The 26,252-nt window shown below is 39.8% G+C and overlaps 1 protein-coding gene across 3 annotated transcripts in view; it reads right to left on the bottom strand.

The window, feature by feature from the left end:
• LOC122556662 (pro-neuregulin-2, membrane-bound isoform-like) overlaps positions 1-26,252 on the bottom strand; it is a 691,404-nt gene that overhangs the window by 3,176 nt on the left and 661,976 nt on the right. For 2 of the 3 annotated variants that reach the window (XM_087995354.1, XM_087995352.1), the window contains exons 6-10: positions 11,789-11,812; positions 10,019-10,121; positions 9,680-9,803; positions 8,232-8,359; positions 4,469-4,687 (exon numbers count right to left, since the gene is read on the bottom strand). In XM_087995354.1, the coding sequence (XP_087851480.1) occupies positions 4,469-4,687; positions 8,232-8,359; positions 9,680-9,803; positions 10,019-10,121; positions 11,789-11,812 (598 nt within the window). The remainder of the gene's footprint in view (positions 1-4,468; positions 4,688-8,231; positions 8,360-9,679; positions 9,804-10,018; positions 10,122-11,788; positions 11,813-26,252) is intronic. The other variant, XM_087995353.1, reaches the window with a different exon arrangement.

Below are 26,252 nucleotides of genomic sequence, written 5' to 3'. Positions count from 1 at the left end.
GTAAGGTGGGGGGAGGGGAAATGAGAAAACTGGTGAATTCCACATTGATGCCATCCTCAGGCAGAAGATAAGGCATTCTTTTTCCAGGCATTGGGTGGTGAGGGAGTGGTAATGGACGAGGTCCAGGACCTGTATGTCCTTGGCGGAGTGGGAGGGGGAATTGAATTGTTCGGCGGTGGGGTTGATTGTGTGGTGTCCTGGAGATGTTCTCTGAGAGAAGGAGTCCAGCCTCCCCAAAGTAGGGGAGACCGCATCAGGAGTAACAGATTCAATAAATGGCATGTGTGGAAGTGTAGGTGAAACTTTGATGGATGTGGAAGACTCCTTTGGGGCGTTGGACAGACATGAGGGGGGTGGTGTGGGGACAGGTTTTGCAATTCTTGCAGTGGCAGGGGAAGGTGTCAGGAGGAGATGGTGGCATGTTGAGGGGCGTGGACCCGACCAGGTAGTCACAGAGGGAACGGTCTTTGCTGACAGCGGATAGGGGTGGGGAGGGAAATATATCCCTGGTGGTGGGGTCCATTTCGAGGTGGTGGAAATGTCAGTGGATGATGTAATTTATGCGGAGGCTGGTGGGGTGGAAGGTGAGGACTGGAGGGTTCTGTCCTTGTTGCGGTTGGAGGTTCGAGGGCGGAGGCGCAGGACATGGATGAGATGCGTTGGAGGGCATCTTCAACCATGTGGGAGGGGAAATTATGGTCTTTAAAGAAGGAGGCCATCTGCTGTGTTCTGTGTGGAATTGGTCCTCCTGGGAGCTGATGTGGTGGAGGCGGAGGAATTGGGAATACGGGATAGCATTTTTGCAGGAGGTAGGAGGTGTAATCCAGGTAGCTGTGGGAGTTGGTGGGTTTGTAAAAAATGTCAGTGTTGAGTCGGTCATCATTGATGGAGATGGAGAGATCCAGAAAGGGGAAGGAAGGTATCAGAAGTGGTCCAGGTGAATTTAATGAACTGTTCAACCTCCTCGTGGGAGCACGAGGTGGTGCCGATGCAGTCATCAATGTAGCGGAGGAAGAGGTGGGGAGTGGTGCCGGTGTAACTATGGAAGATGGACTGTTCTACGTAGCCGACAAAGAGACAGGCATAGCTGGGACCTATACAGGTATTCTCTTTCATTTGGAGGAAGTGGGAGGATTTGAAGGACAGATTGTTGAGGGTAAGGACTGGTTTTGCCAAACGAATAAGAATGTCAGTGGAAGGGTACTGGTGGGGACATTGTAAGAGGAAGAAACGGAAGGCTTGGAGGGCCTGGCCATGGTGGATGGAGGTGTAGAGGCACTGGATGTCCCTGGTGAAGTTGAAGTATTGGGGGGCCAGGGAAATAGAAGTCTTGGAGGAGATGGAGGGCGTGGGTGGTGTCCTGAATGTATATGGGGAGTTCCTGGACCAAGGGGGGAATAGGACAATTTCGAGGTAGGTGGAGATGAATTTGGTGGGGCAGGAGCAGGCTGAGACGATGAGTCAGCCGGGGTAGTCAGGATTATGGATCTTGGGAAGGAGGTAGAATCAGGCGGTGTGGGGTTCCTGAACAATGAGGTTGAACGCTCTGGGTGGGAGATCCCTGAGATGATGAGTATGATCTGGGAGATGGTTTGGTGATGGAGGGGGGGGGGGTGAGATAATTGTTGAGGGGGTGGTAGGAGGAGGCATCTTTGAGTTGGCAACTGGCTTCAGTGGTGTAGTGGTCAGTGTGCCAAACTACCACTGCACCCCCTTTGTCCGCGGGTTTGATGGTGAGCTTGGGGTTGGAGCAGAGGGAATGGAGGTCTGCGCGTTGTGAGGGCGGGAGGTTGGAGTGGGGGGAGGGGGGTAGACAGGTTGAGGTGGTCTATGTCTCAGTGGCAGTTGGAGATGAAGAGGTCGAGAGTGGGTAACAGACCAGCATGGGGTGTCCAGGTGGATGGAGTGTGTTGGAGGCGGGCGAAGGGGTCCTAATGAAGAAAGTAAGATTGGGGTCAGATGCAGCAGAAGAAGTGTTTGATGTCGCGATGCGTATTGAATCCGTTGAGCGGGATGAAGGTAGGCCTTTGCTGAGGATTGATTGTTCATTTTCAGTGAGGGGGAGGTCTGGGGGGATAGTGAAAACCTGGCAAGGCTGGGAGCTAGGAGCTGGTATATGGCTGGGGCTGGGAGTGGGGGCAGAGACTGCAACTGGTGTGGAATGGTGTCATTAAAGAACTTACTTGGCTACCCATAATCACATCACCTCCACCCCACCTCCATGGCCAGGCTATTACAAATTGACCTCAAGACAAGAACATGTCAGCAAGTTTGAACACCAACAGGAGTTAGGAAATTGCTAGCTCATCTGCCTCTGGTCTCATATCGATGGCCAAATAAAAATGTCATCCATTGTTTCACTAATTGCACTCGCCCTTTGAGTTTTCAGCTGGTGATAATTATTGTCATGATTACAGTCACATATAGGCTGTCAATTTTCAACTTCCATCCTCTGATTTTAATATCTGGGTTGTTGGTTAGCAGATAAGAAATTAGAAAGTAGGAAAGAATGTATCATTCTTGGAGTGGAAGTTGATGACCAGTGAGATTCCACTGTGGTCAATGCTTGGAACTTAGTTGTTCACAATGTATATCAACAATTTGAATGAGAGAATCAATTAATGATGCATTGGGAGCAATCTGGAGATTATTACATTTGAGGTCCTGCTTGCTAACTTTCTAGCTAGTTCTCTAAATTCTCATTGCAGGACCACATCCCCCTTCCTACCAAAGTCATTGGTACCAACATGGACCACAACCTCTAGTTGTTCACCTTTCCCCAGAAGAAGGTACTGCACCTGCTCTGTGACATCCTGGGCTCTGGCAGCAGTGAGGCAATACACCATTTTGAAATCTTGCTGATGGCCTCAAACATGCCTATCTGTTCACCTAACTAATGAATTCTCTATTACTGTTATCTAGAACTGAAATTAATATGTTTTGATTAAACAAGACTGAAACAACTCTGTCAGACCTGTATCTCCCAATAGATTTTCTTTTTAAGAGAAGTTCCAATCTTGAAGAATATATTTTAAAACAAAACCTGCAATTACTCAAAATGAAAAGAAGGAATTCTATATTGGAATAAACAAATTAGTTATATTTCATGGGGCAGGTTCGGGCAGAAACAGAGGAGATGGATTTGTAACTGGAAAAAAGCTTGATCTCTCTCAGCCTCTAGAAAGACATAATTCCCAGAGATAACCCAAAATGAAGGGAACATCTGAACGTTGAGGATTCAAAGATATCTGTAATATTCACCACTAACATTGATCTAAGACATTTCAAACCAACTATGATCTAAGGTTCAGACATAACCTCAAGACCAGCTAAGTATTTTCAACTGAAAATTATTTTACGTTGCTTTTTGTAAACTATTAAATTTTGTACCTGCATTTATACGGGTGTTTGCTCGGTCTTTATTTTTCTTGAGGTTAGTGAGCAATAAATTAGCTCTTCCTTTCATTCAAGAAAACCTCGTAATTAGCTGCTTGTTGGTTCTAGTGAATGAGTTAACTATATTAAAACAGCAGTGAGGTACAGCTGCATGGTAAGAAGAATTTAAAAGTCTTCGTCGTGATCAACTGAGGAGGTTGAAAGGAAAAGAGCTGATTCACTATTCCTCATTTGGCTATAGCATTCGTCATCAATGAATGTGAAAAGTGAACTTACTATTCAAGCCCAAACCTGTTCTTAACAAGTAAACCATGCATTAACATTTCCATTAGGGACCTTACATAGGACTCACGATTAGGAAGTTTATTTGAGGTAAACATCCGAAGCATGGGGTTACTGAAGGAAATTGTCAATGCCACAAATTGTTTGACAGCAGCTAAAGATTTGCATGGGCCAATATCAGTCCATTCACTTAGAGAGCTGCAGAATATGGATAGGATAAATGGACAAGGTCTTTTCCCTAGGGTGGGGGAGTCCAGAACTAGAGGGCATAGGTTTAAGGTGAGAGGGGAAAGATTTAAAAGGGACCTAAGGGACAACTTTTTTTCACTCAAGGGATGGTGAGTGTATGGAATGAGCTGCCAGAAGAAGTGGTGGAGGCTGGTACAATTACAACATTTAAAAGGCATCTGGATGGGCATATGAATTGGAAGGGTTTAGAGGGACATGGGCTGAGGGCTGGCAACGGGACTACATTAATTTGGGATATCTGATCTGCATGGACAAGTTAGACCGAAGATTCTGTTTCCGTGCAGTACATCTCCCTGACTCTATGACTCTCATACAAGGAACTCTATAATGCCAATAAAAAATGCTCCGAGCCATTCTTGTAAATGTAAGGTAGAAAATTAGGGTATTCTGATCTTGTGGAATGTGGCCGATCCAGTGGGCTCCCACCAGTTTTACAGCTGGAAATTGCCAAGCAATTGTTTCAAAATAATTTGGAATAATTCAGCTCACGAATAAGAAGGTTTGCACACAACAATGAAGAATAATCTGATTTGTTTCATACCTGTCACTATGAGGTGAGTCTCTGAGAGAATCCACTGAGTCCCTGCAATGGAAGATTGGATGCCTTGTATCATGGTGACTACAGACTGCACTTAATCTGCCTCGTGGTTCCAGGGGACTGTTACATTTACTGGTTTCCAATGATGATGTCATCATTCCAGAATGCATTTCTGAAGTTCCACTCTCAGTCCGATCTATGCTCCATGTGTGGTCACCATTTCTAAAGGAAACAGCCATATATTTATCAGACTTGATGAACAGGCACTACTAATTGAGTATACAGTAAATGGAACCTGGGACAGGAGAGATTGAGGTTTTAATATACGCTTCTGTCTCAATAAAACTAACTTTTTGGCTTGTAGGACGACTGCAATTAGAATTGTTATTGATGAACACTTGTTGCACGTGTCAGGAGATGACAAGGCAGAACCTAACCATCACCCCTTGAAAATCAATGGCATACCTTTGCTGAGTTTGCCCAGTATGAAACACATAGGAGTCTGTGGTTCTTGACAGGCTGGATGTTGGGAAGATGTTTCCACTATTGGGAAAGGCTCAAACTATTGGACGTAGCTACAAAATAATGGGGGGGGCAAAGATTTAGTGGTGTCATCATGAGACTGTTATTCCAGAGATCCAGGTAATGATCTGAGAAGGCGTATTCAAATCCTGGTATGGCAGATGGTGAAACTTGAATTCAATAAAAATCTTGAATTTGGGATCCAATGTGGAGCATGAATTCAGTGTTGACTATCAGAAGAAACCCATCTAATTCACTAATATCCTTTAGGGAAGGAAACTACCATCCTTACCTGATCTGGCCTATATGCCACTCCAGATCTACAGCAATATGGTTTACTCCCAACTACCCTTTGGACAATTATGGATGGACAATAAATGTTGGCTTAGCCAGCGATGCTCTCATCCCATTTATGAGTAAAAACAAATTCATTTAGAACCGAGAGGTGATCTATATCTAGAAATAGGTCTATAAACTCTAACTTTTATTTTATTATCTACTTATTTTAGTTGCCAATATCATTTCATGGCATGGTTGGAAAATGGGTGGCAGCAGATCAAGTATATATTACACATTCCATTTTATATAATGATATATGAAGAGGATGACAATTAAATACTTAAACTTTATATGCAATATTGCCAGAGTGTTGGTCACAAATGCATTCCAACTAAATTGTCTCATCTTTTACAGAATGCATAAATCCGGGAAAAATGCCTTGTTAACTGAACCTTAAACTGAGTCAGAACACTTGCTTTGTTTTACCCTGGATAGTAAGAGTTAATTACAAAGCAAATTCACTGAATTTATAAATTCTGGTGAGAGATCACAGACCTGAAATATTAACTGATTTATGCTTCAAAGATATTGCCAGACCTGTTGATTATTTCTAGTATTTTCTGCTTTTATTTCAATTTCCAGTTCCCATATTATTTTGCTTATTTATTTAAGTTTTATTTATCATACATATAATTTAAATTCTAAACTACAGCCAAGAAGAATTACATACTAAGTCCTGCTAACACATTAGTAGTGTCATCATTTTAAAATGAAAATATTTATCAATGTCAAATGGCTATGAGCCAAAGCTGGAAGATGGGATTAGTGCTGACAGATATTTGTTGACTGGTGTGGACATGATGGGTCAAGTGACCTTCTTCTGTTCTGTAAAATTCTATGAGACTATGAATAAAATGTGATTTCTTGCCTGGGCATTGTTGCATGTATGCCATTCTCAAACTCTCCTATTTATCTATACTGTTTTACAATGATGGGTCTGACAAACTCTTAATGAGTAAGAACACCCCTATTTTTCAGCCTATTTAATTACCTAACAAAATCACAGGAACTAATAACTTTCAAATGTGCAGGATTGATAACATTAAAAAACGGCACTAACAGCAATTATAATGAACCTGCATTCGATAGTTGTCAACAGCTAATGATCCATTTAGTTAGAATAAAAGCAGAAGCATCTGTTAACTTACTGTAAAATATAACTTCTGTTGACAATGGTTGATAGACAAGTAGGAAATTTAACACGTGTAACTCATTATGAAAGAACAATTGCATTTTCAGAGATGGAGGACAGCCTCTAAATATGCAAGCAGGATGTTAATAGTGTAGAATGTCACTGGCATTCTTAAAATGGGTTAAGGTCCAAATTAGGTTTAATTATTTAAATAGAAAAATAAAATTGGGACTATTGTAAATCAGTAGCATGAAACCTGTATTTGTAATAACATACACTGCTGGAATAAAGAAACAGTAAGAATCACAAAGCAAGTTCCTAGAGATGGAAGTCACAAGAATATGCCAATTATATTTCACAACCACTGGTATGAATGATAATAAAATGTTTTACTAACTAAATTACCCCATTTTAATCCTCACTCTTCGTACATTTACAGGCAAAATGTACACTTTGTAGAGGGACATTGCATTCAATGGACAATTGCCCTCATGGCTTTAAAAATCTCTGTTTTTGAGAAAGCTAGAGCTGTTGTTATGGAATCTATAGTTTTGGATTTTTCTGTGTATTTTGGTGTGGAACCACTGTCAGCTAGCATCTGTGGAAATGACCTCTGGTTGACTGGATTTTGGAACATTTAAGGTACAGCATGTACCAAGGGTTGATCCCTTAAACACTGTATACATGAGATATTTAAAGGTCACAGATCTGTTCAAGGGTAAGTGTGAACATCAGCCCATGGTGAGCAGTGGTTACTTGGATTAGTCTGATGTCGGCTTGGCAGCATATGGTTGCCAACTCTGTGTAGCTGATGTGCTGTGGTTAGCTCTCTAATGGGGCTCAGAGAGGCCTCTGAGGAGTCATGAATCCTGGCTGCTGAGGGATGGGGCCTCAGGGAGCCATTTGAAGCTTGGATCATACCAAAGGTTTGATGCTGGCATACAACTTTGTGAATCCAGTGGGACATAGTCTTCAGTGATGAGATTGAGCAGCTGCTTGAGCAATCACTGGGGAATTCTAAGTTTTAATCCTGTTGACTGACAACTGCGTTCAGGCCAATGAAGAGCCAATAAGGCCTCCTACAAGAGTAGGAGCTGCTATTGAGGAAATCTGGAGGCTAGATCCTTAAAGAGGGAGCTAAGTTGTTCATCAAGAAGAATTCGGGTAGCTAGCAGAGGAGATTTCTTCTAGTTGTCTCTACTATTAAATGTGCAAATGGATTTGCATTCTACCGGGTGCAAATGCACCTGTTAATTCATATTTACATCATGTTGATTCCGGATGTTAGAGTATAAGATAGAAATGTTGAGCTTGCCTTATCGGTATATTTATGCTAAGACTTCTTCTGTTGTTTAGAATTGTAAAATTGTGTGACTTTATTCTCATAGCAAGTAAGTGGGATTCTGATTTTTGTCTACTTTACAACAAAGTTACTGGTTCTTATTGGGATTGTAACTAAATTTGAGCATCTCTCTGGGGCAAAATCAAAATTTGGTCATTTAATCAGATATGGTCACATAATTCACTCAAGGAGAAGAATCTGGAAAGCATTAATTGTAGAGTTTGAAGTTACATATAGAATTAGTGAAATAGACTAAGTGCATATTCTAAATATTTATACTCTGTGTTGATAAGATCAGTGGCATGTTAGAGCAACGCAGCAAGTTTGCACTGATATTTCTATAACCATAGCTTTATTAAAGTAGTAAATATTTTGTTTGCATTATCATCTTCATGTGCAAATGGCAGTGCTTGTCATTAGTGGTTAATTACCTATGGCTGGACGTGTGTGTAACTGTGGAAGAGTGATGAGACGTGGACGATGGTTGGCTTGCAGAAAATGAAGTTTCCGTTTCATGTCGTCTCACGTGTTCAGGAGCTGGGACATTTTTTGAAATGTACTGTCCATGGATGAAAGAAAAAGAAACTTCAGAGTCAAGTAATAAGGCTCACATCCATCAAGATTTAGATATAATTAGTTTTACAATTAATTGGGTAAGAAAACTATGGTAAATATTCACATGGGAAATGATGAAAAGCAAATGATGGCAATTACTCAAAACAACATTTTTAACAGATTTTGACAAAGTTGATATGTTTCAAATTCCTCTTGGAGATTTCCTAGTGTATTTCATTGAAACTCAAAGTATTTCCAAGAAGTCTAATAATTTTTAAAGAAGAATGTCTAACCTGTTATGGGTGGTTAAGAATTAAGAAATCAACTACACAAAGGTTTTTGGCACAGCATTCAGTCACAGGAATACACTTCAGAAGGAAACCATTTTGCCTAATCCACCATGACAGCTTACATGTAGTCCAACACATTGTGAATATTTCATCACAAGAATAAATCCTATCCACCCTTCACAATTATCAGGCATACCAAAAGGGTAATTCACAAAAATATGGATGATAAGGGAGATTGGATTCCATTGGGTTAACAAATTGACACATGTAAGTCGAGTAATCTTGCCTTCTACTTCACTGGCCATAACAATCAGATATTCAAAATTATCATTTAGCTCTAAGGTGATTACAGCTGTTGACCTGAGTTGCCTGATTTTCTATTGACTGCACATTGCAGATTTTTATTTAACCAAATAATAACTTCAGTCTGACGAAAACACCCTAGAACAGCAATAGTAACTGTGTAATAATTCTTTTGTGTTTGCACAAATCCTAGATGCTAATTTTTCATAATTCTGAAATGCTTTGTTAGCCTCAAAAACTAATAAATGTTTTCAGGGCTCATCGACTTCATTGGACCACCTAAGCCCTTTCTCAAATGTGACTTTGAACCTGCTATTGCTATATTACATCACTGTTGAGATGGGTTTCTGCAAGTTTAGGTGAAGGGCGGATCACAGAGCACTTGACTTGAGTAGATTGAGACTGATATTGTCATGGTTGGGTAACGCACATTCAAAATCACTTTGCATCAATACAATATTATCATGCTAGCCTAATGGTAGACTCAATACATTGTTGTGGCCTTACCTATTCAATTTGTTGACAATTTACAATGAACCAAGTCCCAGTATGGTTCAGTACCAAATGTGGTAATGCATTTCACAACTATGCTGTTACAAGCACCCTGAGAAGTGTTTTGATGAAAAGCATTTTAACCAAAATAATTGTGAAACAATAAGTTAAATAATTACCAAATAATGTCTTCTATAAACTACTTTTAGGACAACTGTTTATAAAATAGAAGCACATACATCAACCATTTGAATATCTTCCGGGAGAGGACCAGGATGGTTGGGTCCATTGGCAAGGTTTCGGTTTTGATGGTCTACACAAAGGTTTTGTCTCAAATGGCTGTGCATTTTTTTTCTTTGTTTTCTAAAGAATACAATAACTAGAGTAAGTTCAAAACAGGGTATTTAGAGTAACTTCAAAAAGCCGCAACATATTAGCACTCAAAAATGTAAATTATTGAATTGTATGCAATTTTAAAAAAAAGAATCAAATTAACTTAACTTGCAACAAACCACAAGCTAATTTAAATGGTCATAAGAAACTTTACATTATAGCAACTGAAAGGTTTAAAATCTTACTTTGTTTTACAATATGCCACTACACACACAATTCCAACGACAAGAAGAGCAACACAAATGCCAGTAATGGTCAAGACTCTCTTTTGATACAGTTCCTCAGCTTCTGGAAACAGAAACACAGGTACAACAGGGTTAAATGCCTATTTCAGACTTAGACACAAGCATCACTTAAGCTACTGCAGTCACAAGTTTCACATAAAATGCCTACAGCATTCCTAATATTACATCTGTATCAAAGATATTTGCAAATACAATAATAGCTAAGTGTACAAAATAGCAACAAAAAGAAGTTAACTACAATTAATACACAGCAAATAAAATTACTATTAACACCAACCCCACCAACATATGAAGGGCAGATTCATAAATAAAACTTAAAACAAACCAAACTTCATCTAAAAAGCTAAAAACTTAAAACAGTGTGGTAAAATTAAAGTGACAGGATGTGAAGGTAAAGCTTCAGAGAGTTTAAGTTAAGGAGGAATTGCTAATCTGAATGATGTTTTCATTTTGATTAAACATTCTAATTTTGAAATTCACTTTAAGCTATCGGAAAAACAGTTGAAACATCTTTTCTACAACCTAGTCATTATGGAGATTGAACATTGACAGTAGGCAGATTTAAGTAAACACTGTTTATATGTGTGTCAATCACAGTAATGAGAATATAAAGAAATAAAAAGACAATGGAAAAATGGGAGACATGGAAGTGTTTTAGAAGAAATATTTGATAACAGTTGGAAGTGGCGAAGGAAGAGTTGGGGAAGTCAAAGACTTGGCAATAGCATGGTCGGAAGAAGAAAATGGGAATACTGGGGGAAGAAGCACACTAGGACTAAAAAATGGTGACCTGACAAGACATGGGAGTTGGAATATATTTTGTGATCAATAACTAGAATGTCTGCAGCACTTATTTTGTTGAGGGTGAGAGAAATGAACAGGCCTATGTATTATTAATACTTCTTTATTAACCTTTTTGAGTTTAAGATTAGGGAACTGCAGCGACAACACTGCTATCATATTTATCATGTGCATGACTAAGGATGAAACAAAGTATACAATCCTGTCATAATAGCTGAAAACTAGTGGAAAATCTTATCAAGGATGAAAATAAACTTATTGCAAGTTTACTTTCACAGAAAGTGAGTTTTGGTACATGTTTATGAAACAGTTTTAAATTCCACTCAGTAAATAAACTTCATTTGCTTTAGCTTGAATGTTTTGTTGTTTTTCTTAGCTCAGTCCATCTCTAGTTTTTAGCTGTGTTCCATAAAAATTGTTTATATTAGCTGCAACTTCAGCAAAAACATTACGACCCGCAACCTCGCTTGATTTACTGTTAAATCAACTTTATTATAAACCACGTTTGGAGTTCAAAGAATAGGTCTCCTAATCTAAATACCAGCTTCACTTATTGAAAAGCTAACAGATGACACAAGCTTACATACATCTGGAGCTAACATGAAATTTATAGGTCAAACATTTAAGCAGTAGTTTCATGCTGTCTATTTACAACAGTTATAAATCTGGCAAGAGTTCTCCTAGGCCAGCTGCAGCTCATCTCTAGTCAAAAAGAGTCCTGCTATAGAAAAGCTTTGCTTATCTGTAGCTCAATGTCATCATTAGGTACTGGACTCCTTTATTTTGGTAATGGATGGATTAGTACAACTAGACAGCTGCAGTGAGATCATCCCTTCAAAGCAAAAGAAGTTGCTAGAAATCCAAGGCAGCCTTTTACATTTGCAGATTAAAATGAATGGTTGTCCATACCCATAAATTCAAATCCAAGATGCTCTGCCAATGCAGAAAGTTGACAAAAAAGAAAGAAAAAGGAGAACAGTTTCAGAGAAAAATATTTAAAACATACCAAAATTATACATGTTATGTGGTTAGCTCAAACTTTGGTATAGAAACATGGCAGATGTAACATTAGCATATAACATAGTGCTCAGGGAAGTGTTTCCGTCTCGGACAATGGGCACTACCATTACAGGCAAACGTTTCACACATGCAAAACAAGACAGGAATGGGTGGAATGCAGTTGGTTACAAACAATTATTTCCTATTTTCCAAGTTTAAGGAAAAATATTATGAAAGTCATAGGTAATTATTTAGGAGTCAAATGACAGTTAGCATTAATGATTTTATCAAGTTTAGTTCAGAGGTGGCATTAAGTCTGTGTTTTTGCATAGACTAATGTGCATTAAAAGAGGGCTGAAAATCCTGCTACCAATTGAACCTAGATATTTTTTGAATGTGTTTTTGATTTTATTCATGAATAATAAGCCTGATATACTATAATTGGCAATAAGTGTGTTGTGATATGAAAGACCAACAACAATGGTGAAAAGAAATATCTTCTCATCCATATTTTATCACTGAACTTTTTATTGTTTCTTTTTTTGTCAATTTTCTCCCCTCCCTCTTTTCCTTAAGACATTGCTATCTGAAGATACAATTCTGAAGATCTTAATTGCCCTGCAGTCTCCTAACCAAATGCCTACTATTTACGTCTGTGACTTGAAAGCGATTATAGGCAGGAAATAATGCGAGGTGGCACTGAACTTGATCCTGTCCTTATTTAATGTTCAGTCACTCAACAGCAGCAAAGATCAGCAATCTGATCCAATTGCACTTTCTTTGTCTCAATGAAAAGAGGTTTAATTGTGGCATTACATCCATTGATTGACTAAGGTCAGTTGGAATAGCACAGACTTAAGAACATTCTTTACAATGTCCTGACCTCCATGATTCAGTTTCATGTCCATGAAATTCTCTGAGCTATCTAATTAGTGAATCCAAGGATGATTGTTCAAAGATAAATAATTATTTATAATGAAAGATTTTCTTGGAATTACTCTGTAAAATTATTAGCTGGTATAGTATAATGCTGAAACCACAGAAGTGGGTTAAGAATATTACAAGATTTTGGCACAATAGCTTTATTGATAACTAAAAAAAAAACAAAAGCTGTGTGTGTAAATTTCATAAAGTTTCCCCATTCATCAGCTTAACTTTTGGCAGACAATCCACAGAAATATTGAATGTTTCATTACATGTCCAGGAGAAACTTGATAGAAATTTACCTAATTTCAAATAAAATTGATTTTAAACTCTATGAAATTACCATACAAAATAATGGATCGCAAAGTATGAATTGAAGACTATGAGTTTCGGTTAAGGTTTACAAACTCTTCAGTCTTTATTCCCATGTTCTTGTCACATACACTGCAGTGTCAATATGTTTATATATTGAATAACCTTAAAACATCTGAATATCAGGATTATTCCACACCTGATGTGATATCACTGGAGGCATAATGGCTCATGGACAGGCATTCACAGTCAAAAGAAAACTGTACTATTAAGCAATCTTCGTAAATTAAATGAGAGAAGCAGGGCTACAAAATTGAAATGCGAAAGGAATACATGTCTTTGTTCAGTTCTTTTTTTCTAAGTTTATGAAAGGAAATAAGTTTAACAATAAAATTATTGTATAACAGCAATTGAATCTGTATTCTTAATCACAGAATTTTTTTGGCCTAGTAAGAGGCCATAGGACCCATTGTGCCCGCACTGGCTTTTCACTTGAGTATCATCAGCTAGTGCCTAGCTTCCACTTTTTCCTATTCCTTTGAACAAAGTCTTCTGAATTCGTATTGTTCAATACACAAGCTACCAACCACATACAGCTAATTGGGAAGCCAATTGTGGCTAATTATATTTTTGATCAGTAAATGAAATTGGGTAATAGACTGATATTCTACTCTCCAGAGTCAGACCCTTCGGAATTCCTGATGTACTGACGTTGTGAGGCTTGTGCAGACAGTTTAAATTTCTGAAGGGCAATTTCCCAGCTCTGTGGGATACTGCAGGAAGATCTCTAATTTGAAGTTAGAATAGGAGATTTGTGTCAGATCTGACTTATTAACCTGGATAATTATCCAGGAAAAGTTGGACAAATTAAAACCTCATCTAACCCTCTTAGCCGTATAAGTGACTCCACCTGCCCCCACCCATCCCCAACTCCTTACCATCCAATTCTCTTCCCATGGCACTCCCTTCCACCCGCAAACCCCTCTTGATGCCCCGATTTTCCCTTGATCCTCTAACCTCCCACAAATCTCCAACACCACCCACAAATCTCCAACACCACCCAACTCCCTAACTGAATACGATCTGATCCAACCTCAAAGCCAATTCTGAGCCAAGCCTCCCCCAACCCTGGCAGTACCCTGCTTCACCCTCTCAATCCTTCACTATTCTACCATACAATCCAACCTGACCCAACCTCACCAATCTTCCCACTGCCTTCGTTTCTCAGACACCCCACCATTTTACTCACTTACACCTATACCCATGCATTTTTACACTAACGCACTAAGAAATTCTGGAATATTTAATCTTACCAGAATACTGCAGCTAGCATTTAAAAACAAAGGGCATGGCTTCTGCCCAGATTCTCTCCATGCATCCCTCCTAAGAGTCTCTGCTTTAATGGAATTTGGGAGGATCCCATTAGAAAATAGGCCAGAAAATTCAGAACAGTGAATAGATGGTTTTTTGACAGTTCAGCATTGGATAAAAAGGTTCCAATGCTGGCCAGAAGACTGGGCCATTTTTGTATGTATGCATTCCTCAAAACTCATATTTACTGTGTGAATATGAGTTGTGTGTATTCCAAGTTTTATTAACATTTGCTGGTAAAATGGTGAGAGAAAATACACTATGTAAATTGGTTTTAATTCATCTCTGTTTACTTCCTGGGTTAATTTTTCTTATAACATGGGTGAAAACTCTGGTCATCAACACCATGGAAACACAAGCAATATTGCACAGGGTGAGAAGTTAACATCATGTTCAGCAGAGAACACACCAGTCAGTACAACAGGTCAGTCTGAGACCCATTCGGAGTTTACCCTCAGATCGATGGACTGAGGACATCAGACAATCTCTGAGATCCAGGCAGGAGAAACGGAGATATTTGACAAGGTACCAAGTGATGAATGGAAATGGTCTTTGGGACTGATGATGAGTGAAGAAGAGCAGCCATGTTTTTCAGGTTCAGATTAAAAAATGAAAGGAGCTCTTGAAATATTGCTAAGTAATCTATCTGTAACACCGAAAATATGGTGCCCACAAATTTAACAATGGGAATAATGAAGTGTAGATTATCTGACTGTTTTAATTTGCAGTATTCTGTTATGGTTTTCTTTATTTCAATGTCTCAACAATATATCAACTTTGACTGCTATATATGGCTTTTGTAAAATCTTAAACACTTCCAAAACAAAATCTTGAACTTATGTAGTGTTTTGCATGAAATTTGGCTTTTCAAAATACTTTACAGCCAATTTTGAAATATAATTGCAGTTGTAATGTAGGAAATACAAAAAACTAATTCGTGCACAGCAAGCTCCCACAAACAGCAAAATGATCAAGACCAGATAAGTTGACTTAGGATGTTAGTTAAGGGGAAAAGGGACAAGATCCCTACTTATCTTTAAAACAGTGCTAAAAACTGGAGTATCAATCTAGATTTTAGTTGTTAGGCATTTAAATAGGGCTTGATACACAAACTTTTAACTAAATATAAGAATGTTGCCAAGTGAATGTCTGATGGCCTTTTCGGGACATAAGGTTGTAAATGGAACCAATCTTTAGAGTGTGATAGAATGAAAATTTAAGTTGGAACAGGTGAGAGAAATGGGGCGAAGGGGAAATAATTGAGCAACTTGACTCCAGAGAAACTCATATCCTTTTCACTGCTTCAACAAGTAAATGGTGGGAGGGTGGGGGCCTTAATAGATAATAGACAATAGGTGCAGGAGTATGCGATTCGGCCCTTTGAGCCAGCACCACCATTCATTATGATCATGGCTGATCATCCACAATCAGTATCTTGTTCCGGTGTTATCCCCATAACCCTTAATTCCACAATCTTTAAGAGCTCTATCCATCTCTTTCTTGAAAGTATCCAGATTCTTGGCCTCCAATGCCTTCTGGGGCAGAGAATTCCATATATCCACCACTCTCTGGGTGAAGAAGTTTCTCAACTCTGTTCTAAATGGCCTCCCCCCTTATTTTTAAACTGTTTCCTCTGGTTCTGGACTCACCCATCAGCGGAAACATGCTTCCTGCCTCCAGAGTGTCCAATCCTTTAATAATCTTATACGTCTCAATCAGATCCCCTCTCATCTTTCTAAACTCAAGTGTATACAAGTCCAGTCGCTCCAATCTTTCAACCTATGATAATCCCGCCATTCCGGGAATTGACCTCGTGAACCTACACTGTACTCCCTTAATAGCCAGAACGTCCTTCCTCAAATTTGGAGACCAAAACTGCACACAATACTCCAGGTGCAGTCTCACCAGGGCCCTGTACAGCTGCAGAAGGACCTCTTTGCTCCTATACTCAATTCCTCTTGTTATGAAGGCCAGCATGCCGTTAGCTTTCTTCACTGCCTGCTGTACCTGCATGCTTGCTTTCATTTACTGATGTACAAGAACACCTAGATCTCGTTGTACTTTCCCTTTACCAAACTTGACTCCATTTAGATAGTAACAACCACACATTTGTCCACATTAAACTGCATCTGCCATGCATCCGTCCAGTCACCTAGCCTGTCCAAGTCACCCTGTATTCTCATAAGATCCTCCTCACATTTCACCCTGCCATCCAGCTTTGTGTCATCAGCAAATTTGCTAATATTATTTTTATTATCATCATCTATATCATTAAATGTATATTGTAAACAGCTGCAGTCCCAGCACTGAAACGTGTGGTACCCCACTTGTCACCGCCTGCCATTCCAAAAGGGACCCATTTATCACTACTCTTTGCTTCCTGTCAGCCAGTCAATCTTCAATCCAAGTCAGTATTTTGCCCCCAATACCATGTGCCCTAACTTTGCTCACTAATCTCCTATGTGGGACTTTATCAAAGCTTTCTGAAAGTCCAGGTACACTACATCCACTGGCTCTCCGTTGTCCATCTTCATAGTTGCATCCACAAAAAATTCCAGAAGATTATTCAAGCACGATTTCCCCTTTGTATATCCATGCTGACTCTGACCTATCCTGTCACTGCTCTCCAAATGAGTCGTAATTTCATCCTTTATAATTGACTCCAGCATCTTTCCCACCACTGATGTCAGGCTAACAGATCTATAATTCCCTATTTTCTCTCTTCATTCTTTCTTGAAAAGTGGGACAACATTAGCTACTCTCCAATCTGCAGGAACTGATCCTGAATCTGCAGAACATTGGAAAATGATCACCAATGCATCCACGATTTCTAGAGCCACTTCCTTAAGTACCCTGGGATGCAGACCATCAGGTCCCAGGGACTTATCAGCCTTCAGACCTAACAGTCTATCCAACACCATTTCCTGCTGAATATAAATTCCCTTCAGTTCATCCATTACTCTAGGTCCTTCAGCCACTATTACATCTGGGAGATTGCTTGTGTCTTCCCCAGTGAAGACAGATCCAAAGTACCTATTCAACTCTTCTATCATTTCCTTGTTACCCATAATAAATTCACCGTTTCTATTTTCAAGGACCCAATTTTAGTATTAACCATTTTTTTTTCTTTTCACATACCTAAAAAAGCTTTAACTATCCTCCTTTATATTTTTGGCCAGTTTGCCTTTGCACCTCTTGGGCATATGACCTCCCAACGCTCACCACACAAGATGAATTAAAACAAAACTTACCTCGGGTTTTGCTGAAAAATAACACTTTTTAAAAAGATTTTCACCGTTCACCAGAAACTGACAGGCAGTCAGAATTCAGCAGCATCTTCACGAAAATTCTTAAAAATGCCAATGAGAAGGGAAAACAATGTCTGTATTGTATCAGGGGAGTGCTGATTAACTGGCAAATGGATTCTGACTGATAGAGATGTTTCCATGCAAAATGCACCAGTTAGTGATGACTGTCATTTAAATGCCAAGATTAGTTTAAATTTTAGAGCAGGCAGACTTTCTTTTCTGATTGGTCAAGACATTGCCCTGAGAAGGTAACTAGTGAATGACTGTCACCTATTTTGTTCAGTTGAGACTTGCACAGTGCATGTTCCTTTTATCTGAATAGAACAGGGTCTTTTGTGTTAATATATGTAAATTCCAGTATTCACTATTGAAGCACACTAAATCTGACAAGCAATCCTAAATTGTTTGTCAGCATAATTATTTGCACACTTAGAATTATTCTGTTAGTGATGCCTAATCATGTGTTGTGAGTTTTACCAATACAGGTTAATTGGTCAGTACCTTGTTTGCTGCAAAAAGCCAAGAGACATGCTATTTGATGTGATTCACGAGAGATATACTGATTGTATTTGCTAATCAGAGTCCACATGCCAAACAATCGGCACTCTCTTTTCATAAATGTGACTTTCTCTTTACATTGATATTCTTGCAAATTGCCCTGATGAGTGCAAGATGAAAAGCTTTGACAAATTACATTTTTTTTCAAAACTCAAAAACTTACCTTCTGGTCACTGGATCCCCAAAAGAGTCAACTTCAATCAGCAGACATTTGGACCCAGATGATGGTTAATTCTGATTGCCTGTCAGTTTCTGGTGAGCCGAGACATCCGCATTTAGTGCTGTGATGAGGCAAAGGTACTCACCCTCACTCAGTAGTCAGCCCTTAATGAGCTAACTGATGGGTGATCAGGGGAGTTATTTCACCGGTGAGGGCAATGTGTCAGTTGTCAACTTACACACTTCTCCCACACTTAGGAATGATATGGGAAATTCTACCCATAAGTTAATTGGTCCCTATGGATTTTCCAAAAAAAAAACAAATTAAGTAGAGACAAATCCAATATTAGAGGGGAAGAATGTATAAAAGTACACATTCATCCTTTATAACTACACTGTTACATATTTCTGTTGAATTACTGATCAATGATCAGAAGATAAATCTGTGCATCAAGAATAGCCAGGCATTTCTAAGGTGAAGCACAAACACTAAACATTGATGGCATATGATTTGACAGAAATCTATCCCTCTAGAAAAACATAAAATGTGGTACTTTCATAAGCACAAAAATGATGTTCATTATCAAGCAAAATTCCTTTATATAAAAATATAAATCACTACATACATAAACGTGATATCCCCATTTATAAAGTATGCAATTATAAATCTCCATTCTTCCCTTCAGCTGATCCCCTGTAACAGCAACAATAGGGTGTAATTACAGTATGATAAGTTTATATTGGCACTTTGAATTAAGAATTTATTGTGCAATATAAAAAAAAATTTTTCAAAGCAACAGGACTACATCTCTACTCTAATAATCCATTGCCTTCTATTCTCATTTCACCTGATGGTTACACCTGATATTGACTTCCTGTGTGCAATTTCACTGGAGATTGATTGAATGTGTTAACAATCTTAAATTTCCACACACTTTCTATAAAACATATTTCCATTATAAATGTCCAAGTCTATATTTATAATAGGAACTGCCAATGTAAACTGACTAGGCTGTAATGAAATCCTTCCCCATGGACGTGTTACACAGAAACATGGCAAGTTCGCAAAGCACCTGCTATTAAATGACCTGTGAACTACATTTTAGATCATGACTGATCTAGACTATGAAAGTACTGGGAGAAATCAGAGTGAAACTTAAACAAACAGACCCAATAGATTATCAGTGTACCGCCTAATTATTATTCCACTAATAAACAAGCAGCATGTAGCAATAATTTCCAGACTTTTCCTCAAAATTCTCTTGATCAGTTAACATAAACTTGAAAAGCACAGCTTTCCTGCATAGTTGTTGCAAGAGTACTGAAATCTGTTTCTGTAGGGATTTCAGGATATGAAATCAACAATTGGTTATAAAAAGTAAATTGCTGACACAAAATTTATAGTTAACCACACTCATGATCTTTAAATGTAACTAAACTCTACACTTGCAATACAATTATAACCACTAGGTGAGCATGCCTCCCATTTCATGGAAATACAGCCTAAGGAGACCACTGAAACCAGAAGCTCCTTGCCCCAGCAAGAGGGGTGTGGGCAGGGAAGGCAGTGCTGCAACTCCACTAGGAGGGGCTTGCCCTCCAAACGATGTGGCCTTCAGTTGACCATCAAAAAATTACTCTGCCTTTAATATTCACTGCTGATGGAACTGCCAAAACTTCAGAGCTCCTCGCCCTCTGACTGGGTTGGCTGCATCAGAATTCAGCACACCATCCTTAAAAGGATGGAACACCTAATGGTGGTTAATTAGGAAGCTGCCCCTTGCAAAATTGCCAAAGGGTTGAGGATAACAGCACAATTCAATTCTGCTGAAGGAAGCTCAAGAGTCAATAGTAGATTTTGAAGGCTGATGGGTTCGGGTCGACAGTCACTATGAGTAAGCAAGAGTGATACAGTGAAAGTTGAGGCTGATTCGGAGAAGTTCGAAGATGATTGAGGGAGGCTTGAGGGTGGCAGCTTCCAATCAATGTGCGAGTGTCCACTCATATGTCTGTGTTCATACAATGTGCTCTCTCCAATGACTCCCCAGGATGGAGTTCACCATGACAGCGTGGGTAGAGACCAAAGTGTGGCTGTTGCCATGTAAATGTCCGTTGATCAAAAAGCTTTGGACAGAAGGGAGGGCCTTCTGCTGTCTTCCATGGGAAACTGTTCTCATACAGTCTGGAGGAAAACCTGAGGGGAGGTTTCACTGAATCATGGGGACAGTGAGAATAATGCTTCTGGCTCTCAAGGAACGAATGCCCACTTGGGTGACATCTACATCTTTCACCCCGTGAAATAACAGCGGAGACATCGACTACTATTCACTAACGTGTGTGATTTGCCAAGTTCTTTACATGTGTCTATCTAATTGGTCAGTCATCATGTGATCATGTGCTAGCCATTCAGCCAATGCGCAAAAGTGTCTCAGACTGGACGATACTGTCCAATGATGTCCCTCAATCTCTTCAGTTTATTTCTCCCTCAGAAAGGTTTTCTGAAATATTTCTGTATAAGACAACTTTTTGTTTAAGCTAAAATAAATACCACCAATGAAAAAGTGAGAAAACTGTTGGATCGAAAGGCTGACACATTGAAGCAGTAAAATTTCAAAATTCCTTAGATTCAGAAACAGTCCCAATGGAATGGAAAATGGCAAATAGCAACCATTACTCAAGAGTGCTTTGAGAAAGTAACAAGAAAGATTGATAAAGGGGAACCTGTACTTGAATTTCCAAAATGCATCTCGTAAGGTGCCACATCAAAGGTTACTACACCAATAAGAACTTTTCCCACAAGCAGTAACACATCAGCAAAGATATGGGATTAGTTAATTAACAGGAATCACAAAGTGTGGATAAAAGAGTCATTTCAGTTTGGCAGACTGTAAGTATCATAAGTAAGTATCATTACCATAAGGATCAGTGCTGGGTTGGCAACGATTTACAATCTTTATCAATGATTTAGAGGAAAAACCCGAATGTATGTCAGTGACAGTAAAGTAGGTAAGAAGGTAATTTGGAAAGAGAAGGCAAATAGATTACAAAGGGATATAAAAGGCTAAGTGAGTTGGGGAAAATTGGCAGATAGAATTTAATGTGGGAAAATGTGAACTTGTCCATTTTGGGAGGTAGAATAGAAAGACAATGTAGCATTTCAACAAAGAGTGCCTACGGAACTTCATATTAAAAAGGAATCTAGGTGCCCTGGTAGATGAATCACAAAAAGTTACTGTGCAAGTACAGCAAAAGATTAGCAGGGCAAATTAAATGTTGGTGTTTATTGCAAGGGAAATGAAATACAAATTAGGGAAACTTTACTGCAGCTGTGCAAGGTCTTAATGAGACATCTAGAGCATTCTTTATGGTTTTGGTTTCCTTACTTGCAAAGAAATACATTTATATTAGAAGCAATGCAGAGAATATTCACACAACTCAGTTTTGGGATGAAAAGATTATCCCATGAGGACAGGCTGAACACATTGGGCCTATATCATAGGATATTAAGACAATGATCGTATTTTAACATGCAAGGTCTTGAGGAAACTTGCTAGGTTGGATACTGAGAGGATGCTTCCCTTGTGCTGAGGCTAGAAGTAGATCTGACATAATAAAAATTAGAAGTCTTCCTTTTTGTAAGGTTTGTAGCTCAGGTTGAGGTTTAGGGTGTAGGTTTGCTCGCTGAGCTGTAGGTTTGATATCCAGACGTTTCATTACCTGGCTAGGTAACATCATCAGTGGCGACCTCCAAGTGAAGTGAAACTGTTGTCTCCTGCTTTCTATGTTTGTCCTGGATGGGGTTCCTGGGGTTTGTGGTGATGTTATTTCCTGTTTGTTTTCTGAGGGGTTGATCGATGGTATCTAGATCTATGTGTTTGTTTAGAGGCCTGCCACTCCAACCACAACGCCATAAACAAACACATAGAACTAGATACCATCTATCAACCCCTCAGAAAACAAACAGGAAATGACATCACCATAAACCCCAGGAACCCCACCCAGGACAAACATATAAATAGAAAGCAGGAGATAACAGCTTTGCTTCACTTGGAGGTCACCACTGATGATGTTACCTAGCCAGGTAATGAAACATCTGGATATCCAACCTACAGCTCAGCAAGCAAACCTACACCCTAGAAATCTTTCTTCTAAGATAGAGAAGAACAGAAATTATTTTGCCACACAGAGCTGTTAGTCTATGGAATTCTCTTCCCCAGAAAATTATGGAGGTTGGGTCATTGAATTTATTCATGGCTGGGTAAAAGAGACTTTTGAGAGACAAGGAAATCAAGTGGGATGGTGAGGAGATAGGAGAGTGAAGTTGAAAGCACAGTCAGATTAGCCATGGCCACATTGAATGGTGGAGCAGAGACTCAAAAAGGCCAGTGGCCTACTCCTACTTCCAAGTCCTCTGTTCCTCAGAGCAGCTGAAATATTGAAAGGTCAGTGAGTTCAACAGTGTTTAGTTGAAGTGGATACTCCCTAGTATTGTGGTTAACAATTAAGTCTTAACAATAATTCATCTCTCCTGCAGAATCAAACTCAATGGTTGCAAAAGATGGTTCCTGGCAGCTATACTTTTGGCATCTATGGCAGACATGTACACATTGGCTGGCATTCCTGATGAAGGGCTTATGCCTGAAACTCTCCTGCTTCTCGGATGCTGTCTGATCTGCTGTGCTTTTCCAACTCCAATTTTTCAACTCTGACTCCCCAGTATCTGTAGTCCTCACTCTCTCCACAGCTACTGGCAGCAGAGTCAGAGACATTTTAGTGAAGATGTTGATGCTGCTGCTAGTTTGGAATTTGTTTCAGTGTGTCATTGACAGCACACACATTGCTTTGAGAAAGCTGCATGAGAATTCCGTCCTATACCACAGTCAAAACTAATTCCATGTCTTCAATATCCACCTGACCAGAGCTGATCATGCAGATCCATATAGCAATCATGATGCCTTCATTCATCAGCACTTCAGCAATGGCAACAAGTAAGAAAGTGGCTATGAGGACATAGCTTATGACCCTGGTGTACAATCTGTGCACATGTTGACACCACTCAGCATGCTGTCAGACAGGACAAGGTGCTGAAACAATACTTTTGCTACCTGGACCACTGCAGACAATCCATGCAGGATTCAGCAGAATCGTTTTCATGGCAGCTTGTTGCATGCAGCACAACGTTGGCCTTGACAATAGCTTTCTGATGAACCACTGTTGAGAAAGGCAGAAAGCAGCTAGATAACTCTTCGCTCGTTAGGTTGTCCAATCACAACTCAACAAACAGTGATACCAGCAACTTCAAACTAATTCTCAATGTTACCTTCCCTCTGTTGTTGAATAACAGGAAGTCCACTTGGCCACAGCATATAAGTAGAAACCACCACAAAATGAGGATTCTTAAATGGATTTGTAAATGCAAGCTTGTGTTATTCTGTACAAATGTCAATATTTACCACTGTGCTTTATTTAGGGTCTGCTTTCCATAAGCCTTTGTCCATCCTAAGGTGCGTCCATTGTGTTACCCTGATGGTTGCAGTACGGAGTTATTTTCAGCAGGAGGAAGACTGGAGATGGACATTGACTTCAGAGGGCATGGCTTTCGACTACACCATCTTGGCATGCTGATGGCAGCAGCCGAGATGGATTGGTAGGATGATAGCTGTTATCTGGAAAGCGGAAGGCATGTTCATGACCCATGGAGCCATCGTCACTTCCTGGGATGGTACCTTAACCACGGTAGTAATTTAAAGCAGCTGAGATTGCTGAATTCTGTGACACTCTGCATACCCCTTTTCAACATTGTTCAGACAATCATGATGGCAGTAATCCTGCCTTCCACTTGGTCACTGGGCGCCTTTTTGCTGCTGAAAGCCGAGACATCGGCCATTACACCATCTCATTCAGGTTAGGCCAGCATTTTGGATTGTAGTTGGTCACCACAATCACATCACAAAGGCTCAGCTGATCTCACCTAGCGCCTACTCTGTGCAATGTAACCTGTATGCCTCTACCCAACTCTTTTTAATCTGTACATCCTCACTTACTATGATCTGCTTGTACTGCTCATAAACAAAGCTTTTCATTGCATTTCAGAACACATGGCAATAAATCAATCAATCAAAAAACATTGCAGAAGGACTTTCTGACAGATCTGTCGAAGTACTAAGTATCTCATTGTGCACCAGTCATATCAAACTCTTTACTGATGACTTCTGCAGCAAAACCCATGGGTAATTTCAACTTCCTGTGAGTTGATACCTGTGTTATCCTGCCCCCCCAACCACCAGTTCTGGTTGCAGCTTACTCAAGCAACATGTCTCACCACACAAAGGCTCTCTATCTATGGCACCCTCTGTCTAGTTGCAAGTGTGAAATCAAGCGATGGTGCAGTGGGGATTCCTGGTTATGGTAGGCCCAGAGTGGGGACCTTGCATAAATATTGAAGCCGCGTTTACGACCCTAGCCAATGAAGAGGAACTCCATTTAAGTACTTTCCTTTTATTTTTTCATACCTCAAAATGGCACTAGATTGAGGTGACAGAACAGTTTTCACTGTAGCTCTCCAAATGTATGTGGCATTAACTCAGTTGTTCGTTCATTCATTCATTTATCGTAAAGGGGCCTGGATAAAATAGGCTACAATGAGCAATGTCACATGATCATGCAAGAAGTCCAGCGAGCACTATCTCAATGCTGGGAATAACTCACTGCATCTTTTAACTATGTTCCGGGTGTCAATGGGACATTCTGCTAGGGAGTGATAAGTTACATATTAAGGGGTTTATTGCTTGCCAGCGACCATATTCACTACAGATTTTACCTTATTAATATGCAACTTCCTATCCTACCCTTAGTAAGCTCGATTCTGGGAATTCTCCACATGGAAGTCAGTGCAAGTACCTGGAGACGTCAGCTTACCACTGGGTGGAAAATGTCTTCCTGTTATCTGCCTGTAACAGCAGCTCAGAACCATGGCTAGTGACTGCACACATCCCTCTTCCATGGACATTGATATCTGATTTTTACCAGCGACTCAGGATCCTCATGGCACCTCTGATTTGTCTGCAAGATGCTTATGAAGTACAGATCTGCATTGAATGGCACTCTGGCAACTAGCATTGAAAGGCTGCTGCAAGGAGACTTTGCATGCAGAGACAGCACCCAGCCCACAGTTTGGACCAGGCTGCAACTCAAGGTTGCTCACTTGATCTCTTCGCACTTTCTGAGTTAGCACCTGCTTGCATCTTGCAGTATATCGATCTAATATCTGACATATCAATCTAATATCTACTGCAAATGACAGCCCATGCACAGACTCACACGCTGCACTCTCTTACAAACAATTGGCCATTTTAGTAAGTATGTGGGACTAATTTTCAGTCTGGTCAAGAGAGGTCTGTAGTCAGTCATGAGGGTGCCCATTGTGTCAGTCATGGGCAGAGTCTGGACATAGTCCAGGGGCTTAGCAATGGTCAGGCCTATTGGCAGTCACAGTCAAGGGAGTCATCATCATCAGTCAAGGAGCAGCAATGACAGCTGTGAGGGGTCTGGTCGATCTTGTTGAGGGACTACTTATTGATGTTGGTCAGAGATGTATAGCAAATACAGTCCTGAGGGCTTCGTGCATTGACGTTTGAGCAGGGTGCAAGAGGAATGGAGTGTAGAGGCTGAAGAACTCTCATTGTCACAAATGGGTGGGGCAGTCAAAGCTTGGACAGTGGGTGATAGTAGATTGGGATGAG

The sequence above is a fragment of the Chiloscyllium plagiosum genome, unplaced genomic scaffold (assembly GCF_037043375.1).
Source record: "Chiloscyllium plagiosum isolate Xiang-an unplaced genomic scaffold, Cpla_swu_hap1 HiC_scaffold_16, whole genome shotgun sequence".
NCBI classification, from domain to species: Eukaryota; Metazoa; Chordata; class Chondrichthyes; order Orectolobiformes; family Hemiscylliidae; genus Chiloscyllium; species Chiloscyllium plagiosum.
The sequence above is the reverse complement of the archived record's forward strand: the minus strand, read 5'-3'. Positions and strand labels throughout refer to the sequence as shown.